Here is an 18801-nt window from a genome sequence, read left to right on the forward strand (position 1 = left end):
GTGCAGGCGGCAGAGAGGCATTTGGGAAGCGTTTTTACCGCTTCCCAAACGCCTCTGCCAATTCTGCAAATTACAGCACATGGTGCTGTTCTAACGGGAGCGTCTGCGTCGTGGCAAAACGGACGCCTCTGGTCGAGTCAGGAGGCATTGAATTCTCCTATTCTCGTCTATGGTGCCGCTCCGCAAACACCCGGCCGTCGTTTGCAGGTGCAGTTGCAACGCGGTTGTGGTGCATTTGCGGAGCGGTAACACCACTCAAACTGCAGTATAGGCGTTTGTGGGGCGTTATTAACGCTCGGCAAACGCCTAGCAACCGCCGCTAAACCGCGCATGCGGCGTTTGCGGAGCGTTAAAAAACACTCCGCAAACGCCGGACCAACGCTTGCCAAACGCTATAGGGGCGTTTGGCAAGCATTGGTAAAACTGCCAAGTGTGAACGAGCCCTTAAATCAGGCCCCACGTGCGATTTGTTGGCTGCACTGACTTTACAGTAATCGACCCTGTAAATAATAAGATATAATAAAAATACCCACCAAACATAAAACCTTATATAAAAAATAAAACCTTTTCTACAGAACAAGCATGGTCCTGCTATCTCTTCTGATGAATAAAAACACATTATGTATCCTGTGAAATGTTAGAATCTTAATTGGCCTGATTTTATGATGGAGCGCAGAATAGAGCTGCCAAGACACAGCCTACGAACAACAGAAGATGCACAAAATCAGCAAAAAAAATAAAAAGTCATCTCAGTGTGCAGTAACAAAGCAGATATATGCGTTGTGAACACAGACTGGGCTAAGTCTGGATATGTATTGGGGCCTGTTTCTTATTGACTATAAATACAGAAAGTGTATCCACCTTTACAATGAAAGGCTCTTGGACAGGATCACATGAATCACAGACTCCTTGCACAACAAAGATATATAGTTATCTGGTTTAATAGTGCACTCCAAAGTACAACAAACCATCAGAAAGACTCTAGACCACACTTCAAAGCTGGAATGTTTATCTTGGGATAGCACTGTAAGCAAATCAATTGCCTATATCCACCGAATCTTAGCCGGGGTTCACACTGATGCGGTGCAAAATTTGCAGCTTTTCCTGTGCGAATTCCGCACTGCATCAGAATTGAACCCCGTTCATGCGAACCACTGTGGGTGTGTAGGTTAACAACACCCCAAGATCGGTCCACAAAACACGCTGCGATGTAAAGAATCGGATTGCATGGGTGTGAATACTCATGTGATCCCATTCTACTGCGGACCAAAATAAGGGTCCTGCATCTTTTTGGTGCAGATGCAGTGCGATTTCAGCCATACAAAATGTACGGCTCCAATCGCACCGCACATGATTCGCACAGGAATCACATGTGATGTACCGCACCGCATATGTGTGGACCCAGCCTTACAGACAACTGAATGCTGCAGACTGAATCAGTCCTGGGAATCAGGTTAGAAATGACAATTACAGAGCCGTCCTGGGGAGACGAATAGAAACTTCGACCATTCTACTATGTGACCTCTCTGTAGTGAAGCTTGTAAAGTCAGTAACAAACACTATTCTGGTTGAACTACATGTCCCATCATGTCCCACATAGCCAGCCGGTCTGACAAGGCTGAACACTGCCCAGAAGGAACCCATTATGTAATGCCGCAATATGACAGTCTACGGTACTAGGAGCCATATTATCAATGACACCAAATTACATATAAAAGCTGCCAAATGGTAAGAGCTATTTCGGAGAGGAGAGGACTGCAAGCAGAGGCACAAGGCCTTCATCTTGGCGGGAAGCCAGCAGCACCAGACACAGAGATAATTGGGGCCCGTCTGTTGTGGCTGGTACCATTGCTGCACTGCCAACTGTGGCATGGAAAACAGCTGGAAGATCTCCAATAATGGCAGCAACTGGTGACACAAGAGAGCGGAACATCCGCAGTCCACAGCCCAGAGAGAGAATCCACTTAGAGGAAGCCTTGGAACAGCATCAAAGTCTGGACAGAAAAGTCATAACACACTCCAATGACACCAGTCCTGACATCAGTGACACCGCTCCTCACAGACCCAATGGAAGCCAAGAGAACATTCCCTGAGACGTCATCCATAACCAATGGCCAGAAAACCAGCAATATCATTTAGGACTTCTGGAGGCCTCAGCTGGAAGACAGTGTGAGGACCAATCTAGACATGATGGCCCTACAACAGCAGAGGGCCATATAGAGAAATATAGGTCAGGTAGGACCGTAGTACAAGGCCTCAGTCACACACCCTGGGGCTGACACACTGCGCTGTGACCCGTACATTGGAGCCACACATATGTACCGTGTGGGGGTGCAGAGGTCGGCCTGTCACTGATCTGACCGGGACACCCCTGTATATGGAACACCTGTGTATCCCGGGCAGCTGAAAATGGCCCTTCACACAGGAATATGGACCGGTACGTTGGTGTGGCAGCAAATATAACCACCACAGATTTACAACTCAATATGACAGCTGGAGGGGCCCCAGTGATAAGGGGGATACAGGAAACGAAGGGGGGCCCAATGACCAGGTGGGACAGGGAATGGAAAGGGCGGGCCCCAGGGTCAGTAAACGGATAGGGAATGAAAAGGGGGGCCCCGGTGTCAGGGAATGGAGGAGGAGGCCCCCTGGTGTCAGGGAATGGAGGGGGAGGCCCCCTGGTGTCAGGGAATGGAGGGGGAGGCCCCCTGGTGTCAGGGAATGGAGGGGGAGGCCCCCTGGTGTCAGGGAATGGAGGGGGAGCCCCCCTGGTGTCAGGGAATGGAGGGGGGCCCCGGGGTCAGGGAATGAAGGGGGGGCCCCGGGGTCAGGGAATGAAGGGGGGGCCCCGGGGTCAGGGAATGAAGGGGCCCCAGCTGTACCCTGTCAGGAGTCATTGGTTGTACTCCCGGTGCCCCTCCCCCACACTCACCGTCACCACCACAGTGTCCTCGGCCTGGAACTTGGCCACATACTTGTCCCCTCTCATCACCTCCGAATCATTCAGAGGCCTGAAGCGGCACATCACTTTGATGCTGCACTCCGCCGGGTCGGCCATCTTGCTGGCTCTCTGCCCCCCTCGGTGTGACCGGCAACTATCAGGCGGCGCCCGGGGAATCTCTAGGGCACAGTGAATGGACGAGCACCGGCGCCGCCAATCTCAGTGGGCGGAGGGAGGCAGCTCACTTCCCATCCAATATGGCAGCCATGGCGGAGGCCGGCGATGACGATACCCGCTCCTCCCCTCCTGGCGGCGCTGGACTGAAGTTGACGTCACCTACACACGGGGCTCCCTCGGCCCACGGCGCATGTGCGAAAGTCCAGTCACCGTCTTCCTGAGAGGGGCGGAGACTCGCATTCTACCGCCACTAGAGGAAGAAAGGACAACTACAATATGTCTCCGATTTAGAACAGCGGCTGCCAGTCACAGACGCCATTTTTGTAGAGACCAAGACTGAGTTTTAAAACCCAAAACTAAAATGTAATATATTGCGGTTCAACATTCAGAAAACGTAATGGCTGCATTAGTTTTCTGTTTTTAGGCTTCTTTTTACCTTATTTTTACCTGATGCTCTAGCCACTTGAAGACCAAGTATTTTCTGGGATGCTTTGTTTACAAGTTTAAATCAGTATTTTTTGCTAGAAAATTGGAAAATTACTTATGACCTCCATACATACATAATACACTGTTCAAATGAAAGGAACACTTTGAAAACACATCAGATCTCAATGGGGAAGAATCTCATGCTGGATATCTATACTGATATGGACTGAGTAATGTGTTAGGAATGTAAGGATGCCCCATCGTTTGATGGAAATTAAAGTTATCAACCTACAGAGGACTGAATTCAAAGACGCCCTGAAAGTCAAAGTGAAAAAATGATGCAGCAGGCTAGTCCATTTTGCTGCAATTCATTGCAGCAACTCAGAATGGTACTCAGTAGTCTGTATGGCCCCCATGTGCTTGTATGCATGCCTGACAACCTCGGGGCATGCTCCTAATGAGACGATGGATGGTGTCCTGGGGTATTTCCTCCCAGATCTGGACCAGGGTATCACTGAGCTCATGAACAGTCTGAGGTGCAACCTGGTGGCGTTGGATGGACTGAAACATGATATCCCAGAGGTGTTCTATTGGATTTAGGTCAGGTGAGCGTGGGGGCCATTAATTGGTATCAATTCCTTCATCCTCCAGGAACTGCCTGCATACCCTCACCACATGAGGCCGGGCATTGTCGTTCACCAGGAGGAACCCAGGACCCACTGCATCAGTGTAGGGTCTGACAATGGGTCCAAGGAATTCATCCTGATATCTAAGGGCAGTCAGGGTGCCATTGTCTAGTCTGTAGAGGTCTGTGCGTCCCTCCATGGATATGCCTCCCCAGACCATCACTGACCCACCACCAAAATGGTCATGTTGAACGATGTTACAGGCAGCAGAACGTTCTCTACAGCTTCTCCAGACCCTTTCACGTCTGTCATGTGCTCAGGGTGAACCTGCTCTCATCTGTGAAATGCACAGGGTGCCAGTGGCAGACCTGCCAATTCTGGTGTTCAATGGCAAATGCCAGTCAAGCTCTATGGTGCCAAGCAGTGAGCACAGGACCCACTAGAGGACGTCAGGCCCTCAGGACACCTTCATGAAGTCTGTTTCTGATTGTTTGGTCAGAGACATTTACACCAGGGGCCTGCTGGAGGTCATTTTGTAGGGCTCTGGCAGTTCTCATCCTGTTCCTCCTTGCACAAAGGATCAGATACCGGTCCTGTTGATGGGTTAAGGACCTTCTATGGCCCTGTACATATGCGTACACACAGTTTACATTTGCGTTCGCAATTTACGTATGTGTTTGCTTCTGCGTGCAAGCACAGAGGGATGGGGCGCTTTAACGTTTTTTCTTTTTTTACACTGCCCCTTTATATTTTTTTTCCACCTTTTTTCCTATTCAAGCAATGTAAACCATCACTTCAGTCCTCCATCATGATAGAGGCAATCAAAAACCATAAAGTCTTCCATCGCCTCCATCTTCAGCCAGCCACACCGTCCGATTGTTTCTTGGGCCTGCTGGTTTGAAAGGTAAACCCGAAAAGCACCGGCAAGCATCGGGGGTGGGACATCCCCTCCCGCCGCTATGGAAAGTGATCCCATGTCCTGAGAGCTGCTGGGTAAGCTGGCCGTCAGCTGAAAAAAAAAAATGCCAGGGTTATGGTTGGTTTCTTTAGCCATAACCCCAGTTAATCACCTGAAGACCACAACATTTACATGCGTATTGTGGTCTTCAAGTGGCTAGTAATGCACTTCCTGTCCTAGGGTGACAACGCTCATTCAGGAGAATGTATCAGGAGAGACACAAAAGAGGACTACAAAACTCCCCCTCCCTCTCCCATTCTACATAGTAGACAGGTGTGCTTCTTTAGTCCTTACCAGAGCTGAGAACAATGTAACAGAGAACAGTCAGGACAGAGGGCAGGAAGTTATCAGATCACTGGATTTCTGGCAGGATCAACAGGAATTTTTTTGTTAACCTATCAAGCAAACAACATTTCACTTACAAATGCATATATAACTGACCAATAGGGAGCACATATTACATTTGTGTTGTTGGGTTAGGTATGAGTTAACCTTTTTGCTCATGTTGATGGCAGTGCAGCTTTCTGTTTTACAACTGCCAATCACTTCCACCTCAACTGCCCCCCCCCCCCCCCCAAGTTACAACCCTCCTCCAACTACCCCTGTCATGCGTCCTGGGCTCCACTGCCCCTCTTGCTGGACAGGTATGGTGGGTGTTGGCACATACAGTGGCTATTAGCCCCCTATGTGATAACAAAAGAGTTAATCAGCATTATCTTGAGTTTGGTTTTAAATTGTTAGTCATTTATGTAACATCCACGTAATCTACTAGTCCATCCAACACTATCCTGAAGGCAGGTGCAGTTAGCTAGGCTGCCACTCGGTGGCCCTGTTCCAGAATAGTGTCTGGTTTCAGAAAGCAGTGTCATCAGGTGTTAGGTCCCTTCTAGTTACTGCCCTCCTGTAGTGATGTCATGGATGAGTCAGGTCCCAGTTATAAGCCAGGTTGGGAGGAGCACTAGTGCAATTGGTGCCATGTGAGCCAAACTCTCCACATCTATGCGGATGTAGCCAGCAAATGGAGGCCCTGGACAGGGATGGAAGCCAGGGAGAGATAGACCTGCACCAGAAGAGCAAGCTGTAGACTTCCTGACCCTTTTGAAGGTGGGGGCTAGGGCGACAGAAGACCTTTTAGGCCAGGCCAAGAGTTTCCTGAGTGAGGCTGGAGGAGCCTGGAGGTTCCAGGAGAGGTGTACATATGGAGGAGGGGACTGCAGAGATCCTGCAGGTGGAGAGAGACTGTTAAGGGAAGATGGTTACTTTAATGGCAACACAATGCTTTCACATGTGACTACTACTGCGGACCATCCATTAAATGTGATTGACAGTGTACTGTAAGTATGTTGGTGTCATGTAACTTTTTGTGCCATTTCATAAGTACCACCAGTAAATTGCAGCAACCATATTTCTGCATGGTCTTTCCTTCCTTTGAGAACATAAAGGTTAACGGCCAGGAATGTTGGGAGGAGGCCTCTGGTATGGAGTGGGGCATAAAATGGCAGAGGGTACAGCCAGAGCAGAAGGGTCACTGTTCTAGGAGGGAGAGGAGCCGTGCAGAGTCTTGTACTCTTGGCACCAAAACAGTTAGCCAATCGCAAGCCCCTAATTACAGCCCTCTTCATTGACCGATGATGCTGCTGTCCATGGGTGACTACATTGCTTCTCCATAGATACAATGAGTGCAGTCATCCTAAGACAGGAGGGGTGTTACTGGCCCACCCTCAAATCAAAACAGTAATAACAGCTTGGAAAAAAGAAAACTAATGCAGTCACCACATCCAATGACTGCTAAGCTATAATATATTCATTTTTAGGGTTTAGTTACACTTTAAATATGGATTCATTGTCTTTTTTTATACTTTTTGTCTTTATTTTCATCTGAGGATCTTGCCAAAAAGTCTGTTCCTTTTCAACTTCCTTTAAGCAGTTGCAAGTGAATATTAGCTGACCCTCGTGAGCACCCCTGTCAGTGGTAAATTGTTTGTCTCCACCCTCCAACTGCAATTTTTGCTGGACAGCTTGTTATGCTAAAGAAAGATCACCAGATAAAACTACAGTATATTACAGGGAGACTCTGAAAAACAAAGACCGCTGTGTTAATTCTACTGGCAGACTGTACCATAGTTACATAGTTACTCTGGCTGAAAAAAGACAAAAGTCCATCCAGTTCAACCATAGAAAAAAAAAAAACGTTATAATCCTATACCCACAGTTGATCCAGAGGAAGGCAAAAAAAACCCAGCAAAGCATGATCCAGTTTGCTCCTGCTGGGAAAAAAATTCCTTCCTGATCCCCCGAGAGGCAAGCGGATATTCTAAAGAATCAGTACCATATATGTCATTGGTTTTTTTTTGGCCATAGTTCCACTTTAAGGATTGATAAGCTACAATATAATACATTTTTGTGTTTTGGTTTGGATATGCTTTAAATCAGCAATGGCAGCTCCCATATTGTTATTCCCACCAGCCTGAGCCACGGCTTCCATCAAACATTGGATTCCTTAATATTAATATTCCTTTAATATTTATTTATATCAGACAAAATAGGAGTGGTTCTAGTATATTGTGCAGCTTCGGCAACTGCAAAATCATTCATGCATGTTTTCAATCAACTACCAATCCACTTCTGAAATTCTGTATTGATTTTACTTCAAAGCCAAAATATACCTCAAAATGCTGAGAGAACGCTTTCTGAAAGCAAACAACATGAATAATTCAAAATGGACTGAATTTTATGCTCTTTATAAGAGCGGAGTGATATTGTTGTGGTAAGCTGTATTCAGAATAAGTGGGGCTGAGGACAGGACAGTTGCTAAGGGGGCAAATATTTTGACCTAGGGACTGCAATTGTTAGTCTATTATTTTCTCCCTTTTGTATTTTAAAGGAGAACTTTGAGCAAAGTCTTTATTTTCCCATGCAGTGGGGCTGAGCCTGTTTTGTTCATTTTGTCCAGGGGTGCACGGAAAAGCTATACTTACCTGATACTTCGATCTTCCAAGAAAACAGCCCCCCCCCCCCATGTCCAGGGGTGGACTGTTCTTGCCATCTTCACGTCCAGAGCCGGTCTATGGTTATGATGATGTCTGGAACAACCCATTCACAAGACTGCTAGCGTGTGGTGGGCAGGAGTGGCGGGGACTTGCCTTGCGCTCAGATGATCAGTGGATTAGGTATATCTCTGCTCTGCAATCCTCTAGACCAGTGGTGGGCAACCTTTTTTTTCAACTGAGCCAAATCTCGCCAAAACCATGATTGAAATTTATTTTGAGAGCCACATTTTTAAAACTGAAAATACATCTCCCATATAGTAATTCATCCCCCATAGTAATTCATCCCCCATATAGTAATTCATCCCCCATAGTAATTCATCCCCCATATAGTAATTCATCCCCCATATAGTAATTCATCCCCCATATAGTAATTCATCCCCCATAGTAATTCATCCCCCATATAGTAATTCATCCCCCATAGTAATTCATCCCCCGTATAGTAATTCATCCCCCGTATAGTATTTCATCCCCCGTATAGTATTTCATCCCCCGTATAGTATTTCATTCCCCGTATAGTATTTCATCCCCCGTATAGTATTTCATCCCCCGTATAGTATTTCATCCCCCGTATAGTAATTCATCCCCCGTATAGTAATTCATCCCCCGTATAGTATTTCATCCCCCGTATAGTATTTCATCCCTCATATAGTATTTCATCCCTCGTATAGTATTTCATCCCTCGTATAGTATTTCATCCCCCCATATAGTATTTCATCCCTCGTATAGTATTTCATCCCCCCATATAGTATTTCATCCCTCATATAGTATTTCATCCCCCCATATAGTATTTCATCCCCCCATATAGTATTTCATCCCTCATATAGTATTTCATCCCTCATATAGTATTTCATCCCCCCATATAGTATTTCATCCCCCCATATAGTATTTCATCACCCCATATAGTATTTCATCCCTCATATAGTATTTCATCCCTCATATAGTAATTCATCCCTCATATAGTAATTCATCCCCCATATAGTATTTCATCCCTCATATAGTAATTCATCCCTCATATAGTATTTCATCCCCCATATAGTAATTCATCCCTCATATAGTATTTCATCCCTCATATAGTATTTCATCCCTCATATAGTAATTCATCCCTCATATAGTATTTCATCCCTCATATAGTATTTCATCCCCCATATAGTATTTCATCCCTCATATAGTAATTCATCCCTCATATAGTATTTCATCCCCCATATAGTATTTCATCCCTCATATAGTAATTCATCCCTCATATAGTATTTCATCCCCCATATAGTATTTCATCCCTCATATAGTAATTCATCCCTCATATAGTATTTCATCCCCCATATAGTATTTCATCCCTCATATAGTAATTCATCCCTCAGATAGTATTTCATCCCCCACAGTACTATTCCCCCCCCCCTTCTAGTAAGCCAAGTCCCCCGTGTCAATTCACTTACCTTTGCTCCGCGCGTTCCTCTCGCTGTCTTCCCGCGCCGTTCGGGTCTTCAGGGCGGACTGTGAGAGGAGCCTAGCTCCCCTCCCCTCACGTTCGGCACGCTGCCCCGCCTACACACATCCTGACAGCCACATCCGCGGGCCGGATTAAAAGGTCCGCGCGGACTTTTGGGGCGGCCAACCGAGAGGAGGCAGGGGAGCGGCCGACCGAGAGGAGGGAGGGGAGCAGGCGCCCGGCACACAGAAGAGCCGCATTAGAGTGGGTAAAGAGCCGCATGTGGCTCGCGAGCCGCGGCTTGCCGACCACTGCTCTAGACAAAATCAAACAGTTAACCCATGCAGTGCGGGCACAGCTCCACTGCATGATAAAAGAAAAATGTTGCCCGGAGTTCTTTAAACATATCATTGAGAACTTTTTGCTTTATCTGTATAATAGATGCAAACCCAATAAAATAGCAGTTGATCCTGCTTGAAATTCAGTAAGTGAAAGTGGCAAGAAATGCTAAACTATAAACTGACCTTTAAATGTTGCCTCCCTAGTGCTCCCCATTGGCCAGTATTCATTTTCTAAGAAATTGCAATGTGACTACCCTTTTTATCATTAATCTGTGTGGTCACATGACCACAAAACCCTGGCTTCACCGTCTAATGTGGAAGCTTGACAATAGGGCACTGCACAGGCTGAGCAAAAAAAAGCAAACAAAAACCTGAGCTCACTGTAGTAACTATGGGATGTTAGTACAGTGATGTCCCCGCTGTGCTATTGTGGACTGACAGGGGGACCGCCCAACAACCCCCTCCAAGAACATCAGATGCCGATCAGCTTCTGGTTTTCCAGTATGCCCATTCAAACTAAACCAGTCATTAGGTCAGTTTCTGTCGGACAGGCTGCTGTACACTCTGGCTGAATGTTGGCCGGTTACTTTTGCACCGGCTGATATTTGGCCCGAGTATACCAGCCTTAAGGTGATACTAAACCCAGGACCCTATATTCACTATATCTGGTCTCCCACAGTACACACAACATGGAAATGCAATTATTTTAGTAAATATAAACTGCTAAATACCTTTTCTAATCAGCAGTTAGAGCAATCTTGTGATTTCAGCCGAGCACTGGTTAAAGCTTGTAGGATAAATTTTTATTCTGCTCTTGGAGGATGCAGGACCCCTAACCTCTGTCTGGACAGTGGTGATTGGCTCTGTGCTGATCACATGCACTCTCCCAAGTAAAAAAAACCTCTCTAGCAATACACACCAAACTGAGCATGTGCAGAGGGACTCTACACAATATGACTCATCAGGAGATCAGAGAGGGACACCGGAAGAAGGGGAGGATCAGATAAATCGGGTGAAAACAGTGAGTATAACAAGCATGCTTTACTGCATATACAGACTGATTTTACTGTTGTGGGTTCAGTAATACTTTAAGGCAGGCCATAGATTACGCAATTTTCTTTCCTTCCACCCCTATCTCTGTTGATGAGGGAATCCCTCTGCTGCGCTATTGTGTTCTTTCAGCGGGGAGGATTCCAGGACACAATGATTACGGCTACAGTCGGTGGCACTAATCATTTGGGAAAAACCCGACTGGCTAGTCATACACAAGTCAATTGATAGATGTCCATAGCTGGATCAAAATTTGTCTACTACCTACTCGATTGGCTGAAATGTGTTCCTTGTATGGCCGGCTTTAGAACATTTTCAGAAAGTACAGAAAATAACTGTAGATCTTGCCAGAAATGCAGTGTCCTTGTCACTACCTGAGAGATGAAAAGAAAAGTAAAAACAATGTAAACTACTAAGCCCATCATCTCCCATGTAATGAAGATGAACAAAGGCAGGCATGTTTGAAGTCCAAATCATAATAGGTTAGCACTGTATAGCGTTGTATATTTTAGTCCTCATGCACACGGGACAATTTTACAGCGGCTGTTATTGGCTTTTGACATTTTTTGCTACAGCCAGTAAACTCCCCAGCATGTTATCCTATGTGTACATGCACACATAGACTGTAATCAACGTTTTTTGGCAGGGGCGTTTTCTGGCTGGGAAAAAAATCCAGAACTAGTGGGTTTCTAGAGGAGTATTTTAGCTGTAAAAATGTGCAACGCTGAAAAACACGGTAAATCACAGCAAACTGGCGTTTTTGGACCTTTTTTGACCCCCAAAAATTTTGGGGGGTAAAAAAACAATAAAAACGCAAACACGAAAAAACGAGGTAAAACGCTAATACAAAAATGCTGAAAAACGTGACTTTACACAGCTAACGTTAACAGCGTTATTAAAACGCCCAGTGTGCATGGAGCCTTATGCCCCGTACACATGATAAGAAAATCGTCCGAAAAATTTCACGTAACTACTGATCGAACTATTTTCTCTTCGTTGATGAGCAGGATGTTTTAACTGATAACGATATTGTGAACAAAAAAATTTGGTTGAACAACAGTGAAAAATTTTGTCATTTCGCATACGAACGACCGATTTTCTATGCGGTGGTATGACGGTCGTACAAAAAAAAATCTATCGAGCGCTATCACGCATGAGCGGAAACAGAAGATGACCCGGATGTTTATGTCCAGGGAATCTTCGTAAACACAAACGAAAAATCCAAATGTTAAAAGTAGATTGGCCTAATGAAATAATGAACCCAGAATTCTGCATATTATATTTTATGTATCACTATTTATGTATATAGGTCATGTAATAAACGATATTATACTCATTGCTGGTAATTGTTGTGTATATCGCTCGTTCTGGCCGGAAGGGCGTGGCTACAAGGTCACACGTACACTGCATTACTTCCACTTGTACGGAAGACGTCAACACTACGTATTGCCCAACAAATGATTTTCTTAGATTGGTTAATGTGGGCCACGATTTCAACCAATCCACGAACTCCTCTCGGTCATCGGATGACCGATCGGTCGATTTTCTAATTGTGTATTCCAACCCTTAGTGAGGTGTCTAAAGTCAAGCCTGGGCAGCAACCATGGATACATGTATACAGTCAGGGGTGGACTGACAACTCATGGGGTCCCCGGGCAATAGGGGATCATGGGCCCCTGTGTCCTTGCCCACAGTCAAAGCACGCCCAAAAAAGCCTAAAAAAAGGTACCAGGGGCATTTCATGGGGCCCCCAAATGACCCCGGGCCCTCGGGCAGTGCCCGAGTGCTCGAATGGTCAGTCCGCCCCTGTATACAGTAAAGGAGCGAGTGTAGCCATGCAGAGACAGAATGTGTGTTGATTACAGGATTACCAGGTGAAAATAAAGACAAAAAAATGGAGATAATAAACGAATGCAGGCACTTCATATAAGGACTGGTAAGCTTCTAATTTCTGACAGTTTAGATACACTTTAACTACTTGCTGCCAGGGGCATTTTTTTTAAAAATCAGCATTTTTGCTAGAAAAATATTTAAAACCCCGACACATTATACATTTAAAACAGAGGCCTTGGAGAATAAAACGGTGGCTGTTTCAATTTCCTATGTAACACAATATTTACTCAGCCATTCATCAAATGCATTTTCAGGAAAAAATAAACTAAAATGAGAGTTAGTGCACACAAGCACAATATAAACTCCATTTTTTGGTAAAATATAAAATATTACATTGCATCGAGTAAATAGATATCAAATACGTCAAGACTCAAAATTGTGCGTGCCTGTGAAATGACAACAAACTACAGTACCTATCAATTTTCATCAGTGACGCTATAAAAGTCTTTACAGGTTAGCAACAAATAATTATGAATGATGGCCTAAGAATTATTGCTCTCACTCTGGCATTTGCAGCAATACCTAACGTGGCACAATCGCTGTTTACATATGTGTGCTGGATCTAAGCTTGCATTTGTGTGTATGCTCTGGGGTGCTCTAAATGTTTTCTAAGTTATCTTTATATTATTGAAATTTTTTTTTTTAAACTTTTAAAAAGTGTTTTCATTTAAAGTGGTTGTAAAGGCTCAAGGTTTTTCACCGTCAAGCATTCTATGCATGAATGTGAAAAATCTTTTCTGTGCAGCAGCCCCCCCTAATACTCACCAAAACCCCCACTCTCCATCGATGTGCACTGAAGTCTTAGCTATCCTGGGCCATTGGTTCCTACTGCTGTCAATCACAGCCAGTGAGCCAATGAGAAGAGAGAGGGGGTGGGGCTGAGCCAACGCTCCGTGTGTGAATGGATCCCATAGCAAGCTGCTTGCTGTGGGAGCACCCAACAGGTGGGAGGGGCCAGGAGAGCCTTTGGGGGACTTGAGAAGAGGAGTATCGGGGCTGCTCTGTGGAAAACCACTGCACACAGAAGGTATTTATAGACATGTTTGTTATTTTTTAGAAAAATAAATAAGCCTTTAGTATTGTTAACTTTATTGTTACCACAAGGGGGCTGACAAGCCCCCTATGTGATAGCTTTGGGCAGGTGACAGGTACACTTTATGGAGACATCAAGGGGTTTATTTACTAAAGCTGGAGAGTGCAAAATCAGACTCACTTCTGCATAGAAACCAATCAGCTTCCAGGTTTCATTGCCAAAGCTTAATTGAACAAGCTGAGGTTAGAAGCTGATTGGTTTCTATGCAGAAGGGAGTCTGATTTTGGACTCTCCAGCTTTAGTAAATAAACCCCCAAGGGTCTTTTAGACTCCAAATGTCTTCCTTGCCCTCCAGTGCAGCTAATCAAACACAGATCATGCTTGACTAGCTGTTTCCCTGGCTGTAGCAGTGCAAAAGTGATCAGGTGGCTATAGAACTTCCCACATCACTTTTATTGAAAAGCTGGATGCCAGCTTTAAAAAAATGACACCAAGCTCATGGTTGCAGCTGCCATGAATGTGTAATAACCACATGATGCCAGGACGTATATATATATATATATATATATATATATATATATATATATGCACGTACAACAGTTAGCAAGTAGTTAAAATAGAAATAAATGCAAAAGTTTCTTTTTTTTTTTTCATTTTGAATAGAGTGAGATTACAACCTCCAAAATATTTTTCTTGCCATCTGTTTCGCAATGGGGAGATTTCCTTTCACTTCTTGTTCCATAGCCAAAAGAGGATGTGAGAGGAAATCCCTCCAAAGTGAGGGATTCTCTGGTTGTCACCAGGATCACAAGATTGTTTCTGCACACACTTAAATGTAATATATTTATATGGAATACTTAAAATGTATCTAAAAAATATTCAAATACTGTATACTACATAAAAAACACTTTACATTCTATTTAAAACTCAGACAGGAAAACACGCTTTCCATACATTTATTATAATTTCCCGACTTTCTGGTTTTTTGGATATTTGAGAGCAGAGGTCTCTGAGGCCTAGCAGTAGATTGTGAATATTTAGGACATAGAGCAGATAATCAAGCTGCATTTGTTCACCCAGCTGCTTATGTGAGTAGAAGTATGTGTTTGGATCATTATGGAATCTATGAATCAGTGCCTGAAATTCCGGTGGCTAAAACAGATGTCAGGCAGACTAGTTTTGAAAGCTCTAAATAGCTCAACAAAATCCAGCGGACAATTATGCTGCATTAGACTATGAGGTATAAGAGCCTAGATCATAAAGACCTATCATCGAAAATGTCTAAACACAGATTCATAACACAGAACTTCTAGTCATCTTTTTTTGTTCATAAATGGCCAAAAAATATAAATCCAATACAGTTTTCAGGAAGAAGTTTTTTTATGGAAAAATCAAACAAGCCTAATTTATAAGTCAAATATATATTTATTCCTTCTATATTTATTCTGTGTATGTGACAGTGAATTTAACCATTTGCTTCCCCGGGCCTTTTTCTACCTAAATCCCATGAGGTCCCAAACCATTTTTTTTTTCATTTTGGTGATATTTCCACATATTATATCTTTTAGGTTTGTAGTCTATCCTAGTATACAGTATATATAATTTTTTTGGACAGATAAAGATTATTTTTTTTAGGACTTGAATGCCTAAATTTAAATTTTCTTTGTTTTTTATTGGGGAAAAAAATAATAAATGAGAGAAATTGCATTTGCTGTAATTTTTCCCAATTCAGCATGACTTTTATATAACGTACTGAAATTGTAAAGGTCTAAATGATACATAAATAAAAGCTGACCTAAGTAAGCACCACATGGTACATAGTTTGTCTCAACCGTCTAACTGTCACTTTTGCTCAACAGTTTGGTCTATTTTAGAAATTTGGAAAAATAACTGACTTACTGGCCGGATCATCAGGTGAAAATAAAGAAAAAGAGAAAAACACTTTAATGTTTGCTGACTGCATCACATAGATGTATGGCTACAAAGCGGCATCCTTGCGCTGGATCACGTATCTAATACGTTATCCAGCTCTTCGGGGTCGGGAGTGCGCACGCTCTGTCCAGGGTGTGCTGTGATTAGTTACAGCAGAAACGGGGACGATGATTGATGGCTGGGATCCGCCGTTTGGTAAAGTGAATGATAGGACAGAGCTTTGTGAATGTAAACAACACAGAGCTCTGTCCTGTTAGTGGGATGTGTCAGTTTTTGTTTCCCTGCAAAGCAGGGAATAAAAACCGGCACATCGATTTGTAAAAGCACCACACAGTAAACACATCAAGCACTGTTAGGCAATCAGTTAACCCTTTGATCACCCCTAGATGTTAGCTCCTTCCTATTCAATGTCATTAGTACAGTGTCAGTGCATATTATTATCACTGATCACTGTAATAGTGTCCCTGGAGATCTCAGTGGCAGTTAATCAGTTCCCACAAAGTGTCAATGAGCCCCAGTTTACACTAGACCTGACTGTGAAATCGTGTGACTTCAAAATCGGATGGCAGTGCGACTTCGGGTGCGTCCTGATAGACATCTGTACAACTTCATGCACAGATGTCTATGCAAGTCATACCCAAAATCAGCAAAAGTAGTGCAGGAACTATTTTTCAAATCGATGCGACTCCAACGATGTCAGAGTCGCACCAATTAGAACGGCTCCTTTACTGATCACTGGATGCGATTTGTCATTCCAGTATTCCAGTATATATACAAATTCCAGTGTATATCACATAGTTTGTAGACACTATAACTTTCACGCAAACCAATGAATACAAACTTATTGGGTTTTTTTTTATTTTTTTTATACAAAAGACATTTATTGAAGAAATTTATGAAGAAATTATTGAAGAAATATAAGAAGAAATTAGATTTGTTTAAAAAAAAACATTTTATCAGCTGTTTTATCACAGACAGTAGAAAATACAGTTTTTAAAATTTATATCGCAAACAAATAAAAAACCCAGTGGTGATCAAATACCACCAAAAGAAAGCTCTATTTGTGTTAAAAAATTACATAAGTTTTGTTTTCATACAGCATTGCATAACCACGCAATCACCAGTTAAAGTAACGCAGTGCTGAACTGCAAAAAATTGCATGGTCAGGAAGGGGGTAAAATCTTCCGTAGCTTAAGTGATTAAGTGGTTAAAGTAAACACAGCTTCAGTTGGTTAAAGCTGAACTCTGAGCAAATATGAAAGACACATATTAATTCAGCTCTGAATTAAAGTGGAACTCCACCTAAAAGGGGAAGTTCTGCTTATCTGCCCCCACCCCCACTGCTATATTTGGCACTTTTTGGGAAGGAGGGGGGAGCAGGTACCTGTTTTTGACAGGTACCCGCTCCCACTTCCGGGTCAGATTGCCGTGGTGGTTCAAGTCAGAAGTTCAGCCATCCTCCTAACCCCTGCATTCACAAAGTGAGGCGTACTTTGCTTATGCTCAGTAGCAAACTGGCTGTGAAGCCACAAAGCTTCACTTCCGGTTTCCCTTACTGAAGATGTCGGTGCCAGCACCCAAATCCTATTGAAGATTCTGCTTGTGTGAAGGCATCGCTGGACCCCTGGGACAGATAAGTGTCCTTATATTAAAAGTCAGCAGCTACAGTATTTGTATTAATTTTTTGGGGGAGAGCCCGGAGCTCCACTTTAATTATTAAATCCTTTAAAGGGGTTGTAAAGCTCAGACATGAAATATGAACAAAGCTTATCTCTCCATGGTGTGTACTTGTCTCAATCTTGAGCTTGTCATTTCTGTCTGCTGCCTCATTCCTCTGTAGGGGACAGCCTGATGTAGATAAACAGGTACATCTCTGTGTATCACTTGAGGCTAGTCATTTCGCTGGGTGTATGTAACAGTTTACAACCCCTTTAAAGTGTAAATACCTCCTGCAACTGTAAAAACAGTGTAAGATCTCATGTACACTGCTGCTCCTAAACATGGGTTCAGGAGCTTTTAGTGGGGTTTGTTTTGCCAAAGCCCCTAAATGTAGCTCAATAAAAGCCTACGTGTCCATGCACACATACAGTCATGGCCGAAATTGTTGGCACCCTTGATATTTTTCCTGAAAATCAAGTATTTCACACAAAAAAGGTATTGCATTAACACATGTTTTGCTATACACATGTTTATTCCCTTTGTATGTATTGGAACAAATATAAAACAGAGGCAGAAAAGCAAATATGACATAATGTCACACAAAACCCCAAAAATGGGCTGGACAAAAGTATTGGCACCCTTAACTTAATATTTGGTTGCACACCCTTTGGAAAACATAACTGAAATCAGTCGCTTCCTATAACCATCAATAAGCTTCTGACACCTCTCACCCGGAATTTTGGACCACTCTTCCTTTGCAAACAGCTCCAGGTCTCTCTTATTGGAAGGACACCTTTTCCCAACAGCAATTTTAAGATCTCTCCACAGGTGTTCAATGGGATTTAGATCTGGGCTCATTGCTGGCCACTTCAGAACTCTCCAGCGCTTCTTTGCCATCCATTTCTGAGTGCTTTTTGACGTATGTTTGGGGTCATTGTCCTGCTGGAAGACCCAGGATCTTGGACGCAAACCCAGCTTTCTGACACTGGGCCCTACAGTGCGACCCAAAATCCTTTGGTAATCCTCAGATTTCATGATGCCTTGCACACAGTCAAGGCACCCAGTGCCAGAGGCAGCAAAACAACCCCAAAACATCATTGAACCTCCACCATATTTTACCGTAGGTACTGTGTTTTGTTCTTTGTAGGCCTCATTCCGTTTTCGGTAAACAGTAGAATGATGTGCTTTACCGAAAAGCTCTATCTTGGTCTCATCTGTCCACAAGACGTTTTCCCAGAAGGCTTTTGGCTTACTCAAGTACATTTTGGCAAACTGTAGTCTTGCTTTTTTAT

At 43.7% G+C, this 18801-nt stretch overlaps 1 protein-coding gene across 1 annotated transcript in view; it reads right to left on the reverse strand.

Moving 5' to 3' along the window:
- The window catches only part of KIF5B (kinesin family member 5B), a 96264-nt gene extending 93002 nt beyond the window's left edge, over positions 1 to 3262 (reverse strand). The window contains exon 1 of the mRNA XM_089668686.1: positions 2933 to 3262. Coding sequence (XP_089524812.1) covers positions 2933 to 3058 — 126 coding nt within the window. The 5' untranslated portion in view covers positions 3059 to 3262. The remainder of the gene's footprint in view (positions 1 to 2932) is intronic.
- Between the last annotated feature and the right edge of the window lie 15539 nt (positions 3263 to 18801).

This window comes from Staurois parvus, unplaced genomic scaffold, assembly GCF_062004578.1.
Source record: "Staurois parvus isolate SC_StPar_1 unplaced genomic scaffold, SC_StPar_1.0 ptg000061l, whole genome shotgun sequence".
NCBI lineage: Eukaryota > Metazoa > Chordata > Amphibia > Anura > Ranidae > Staurois > Staurois parvus.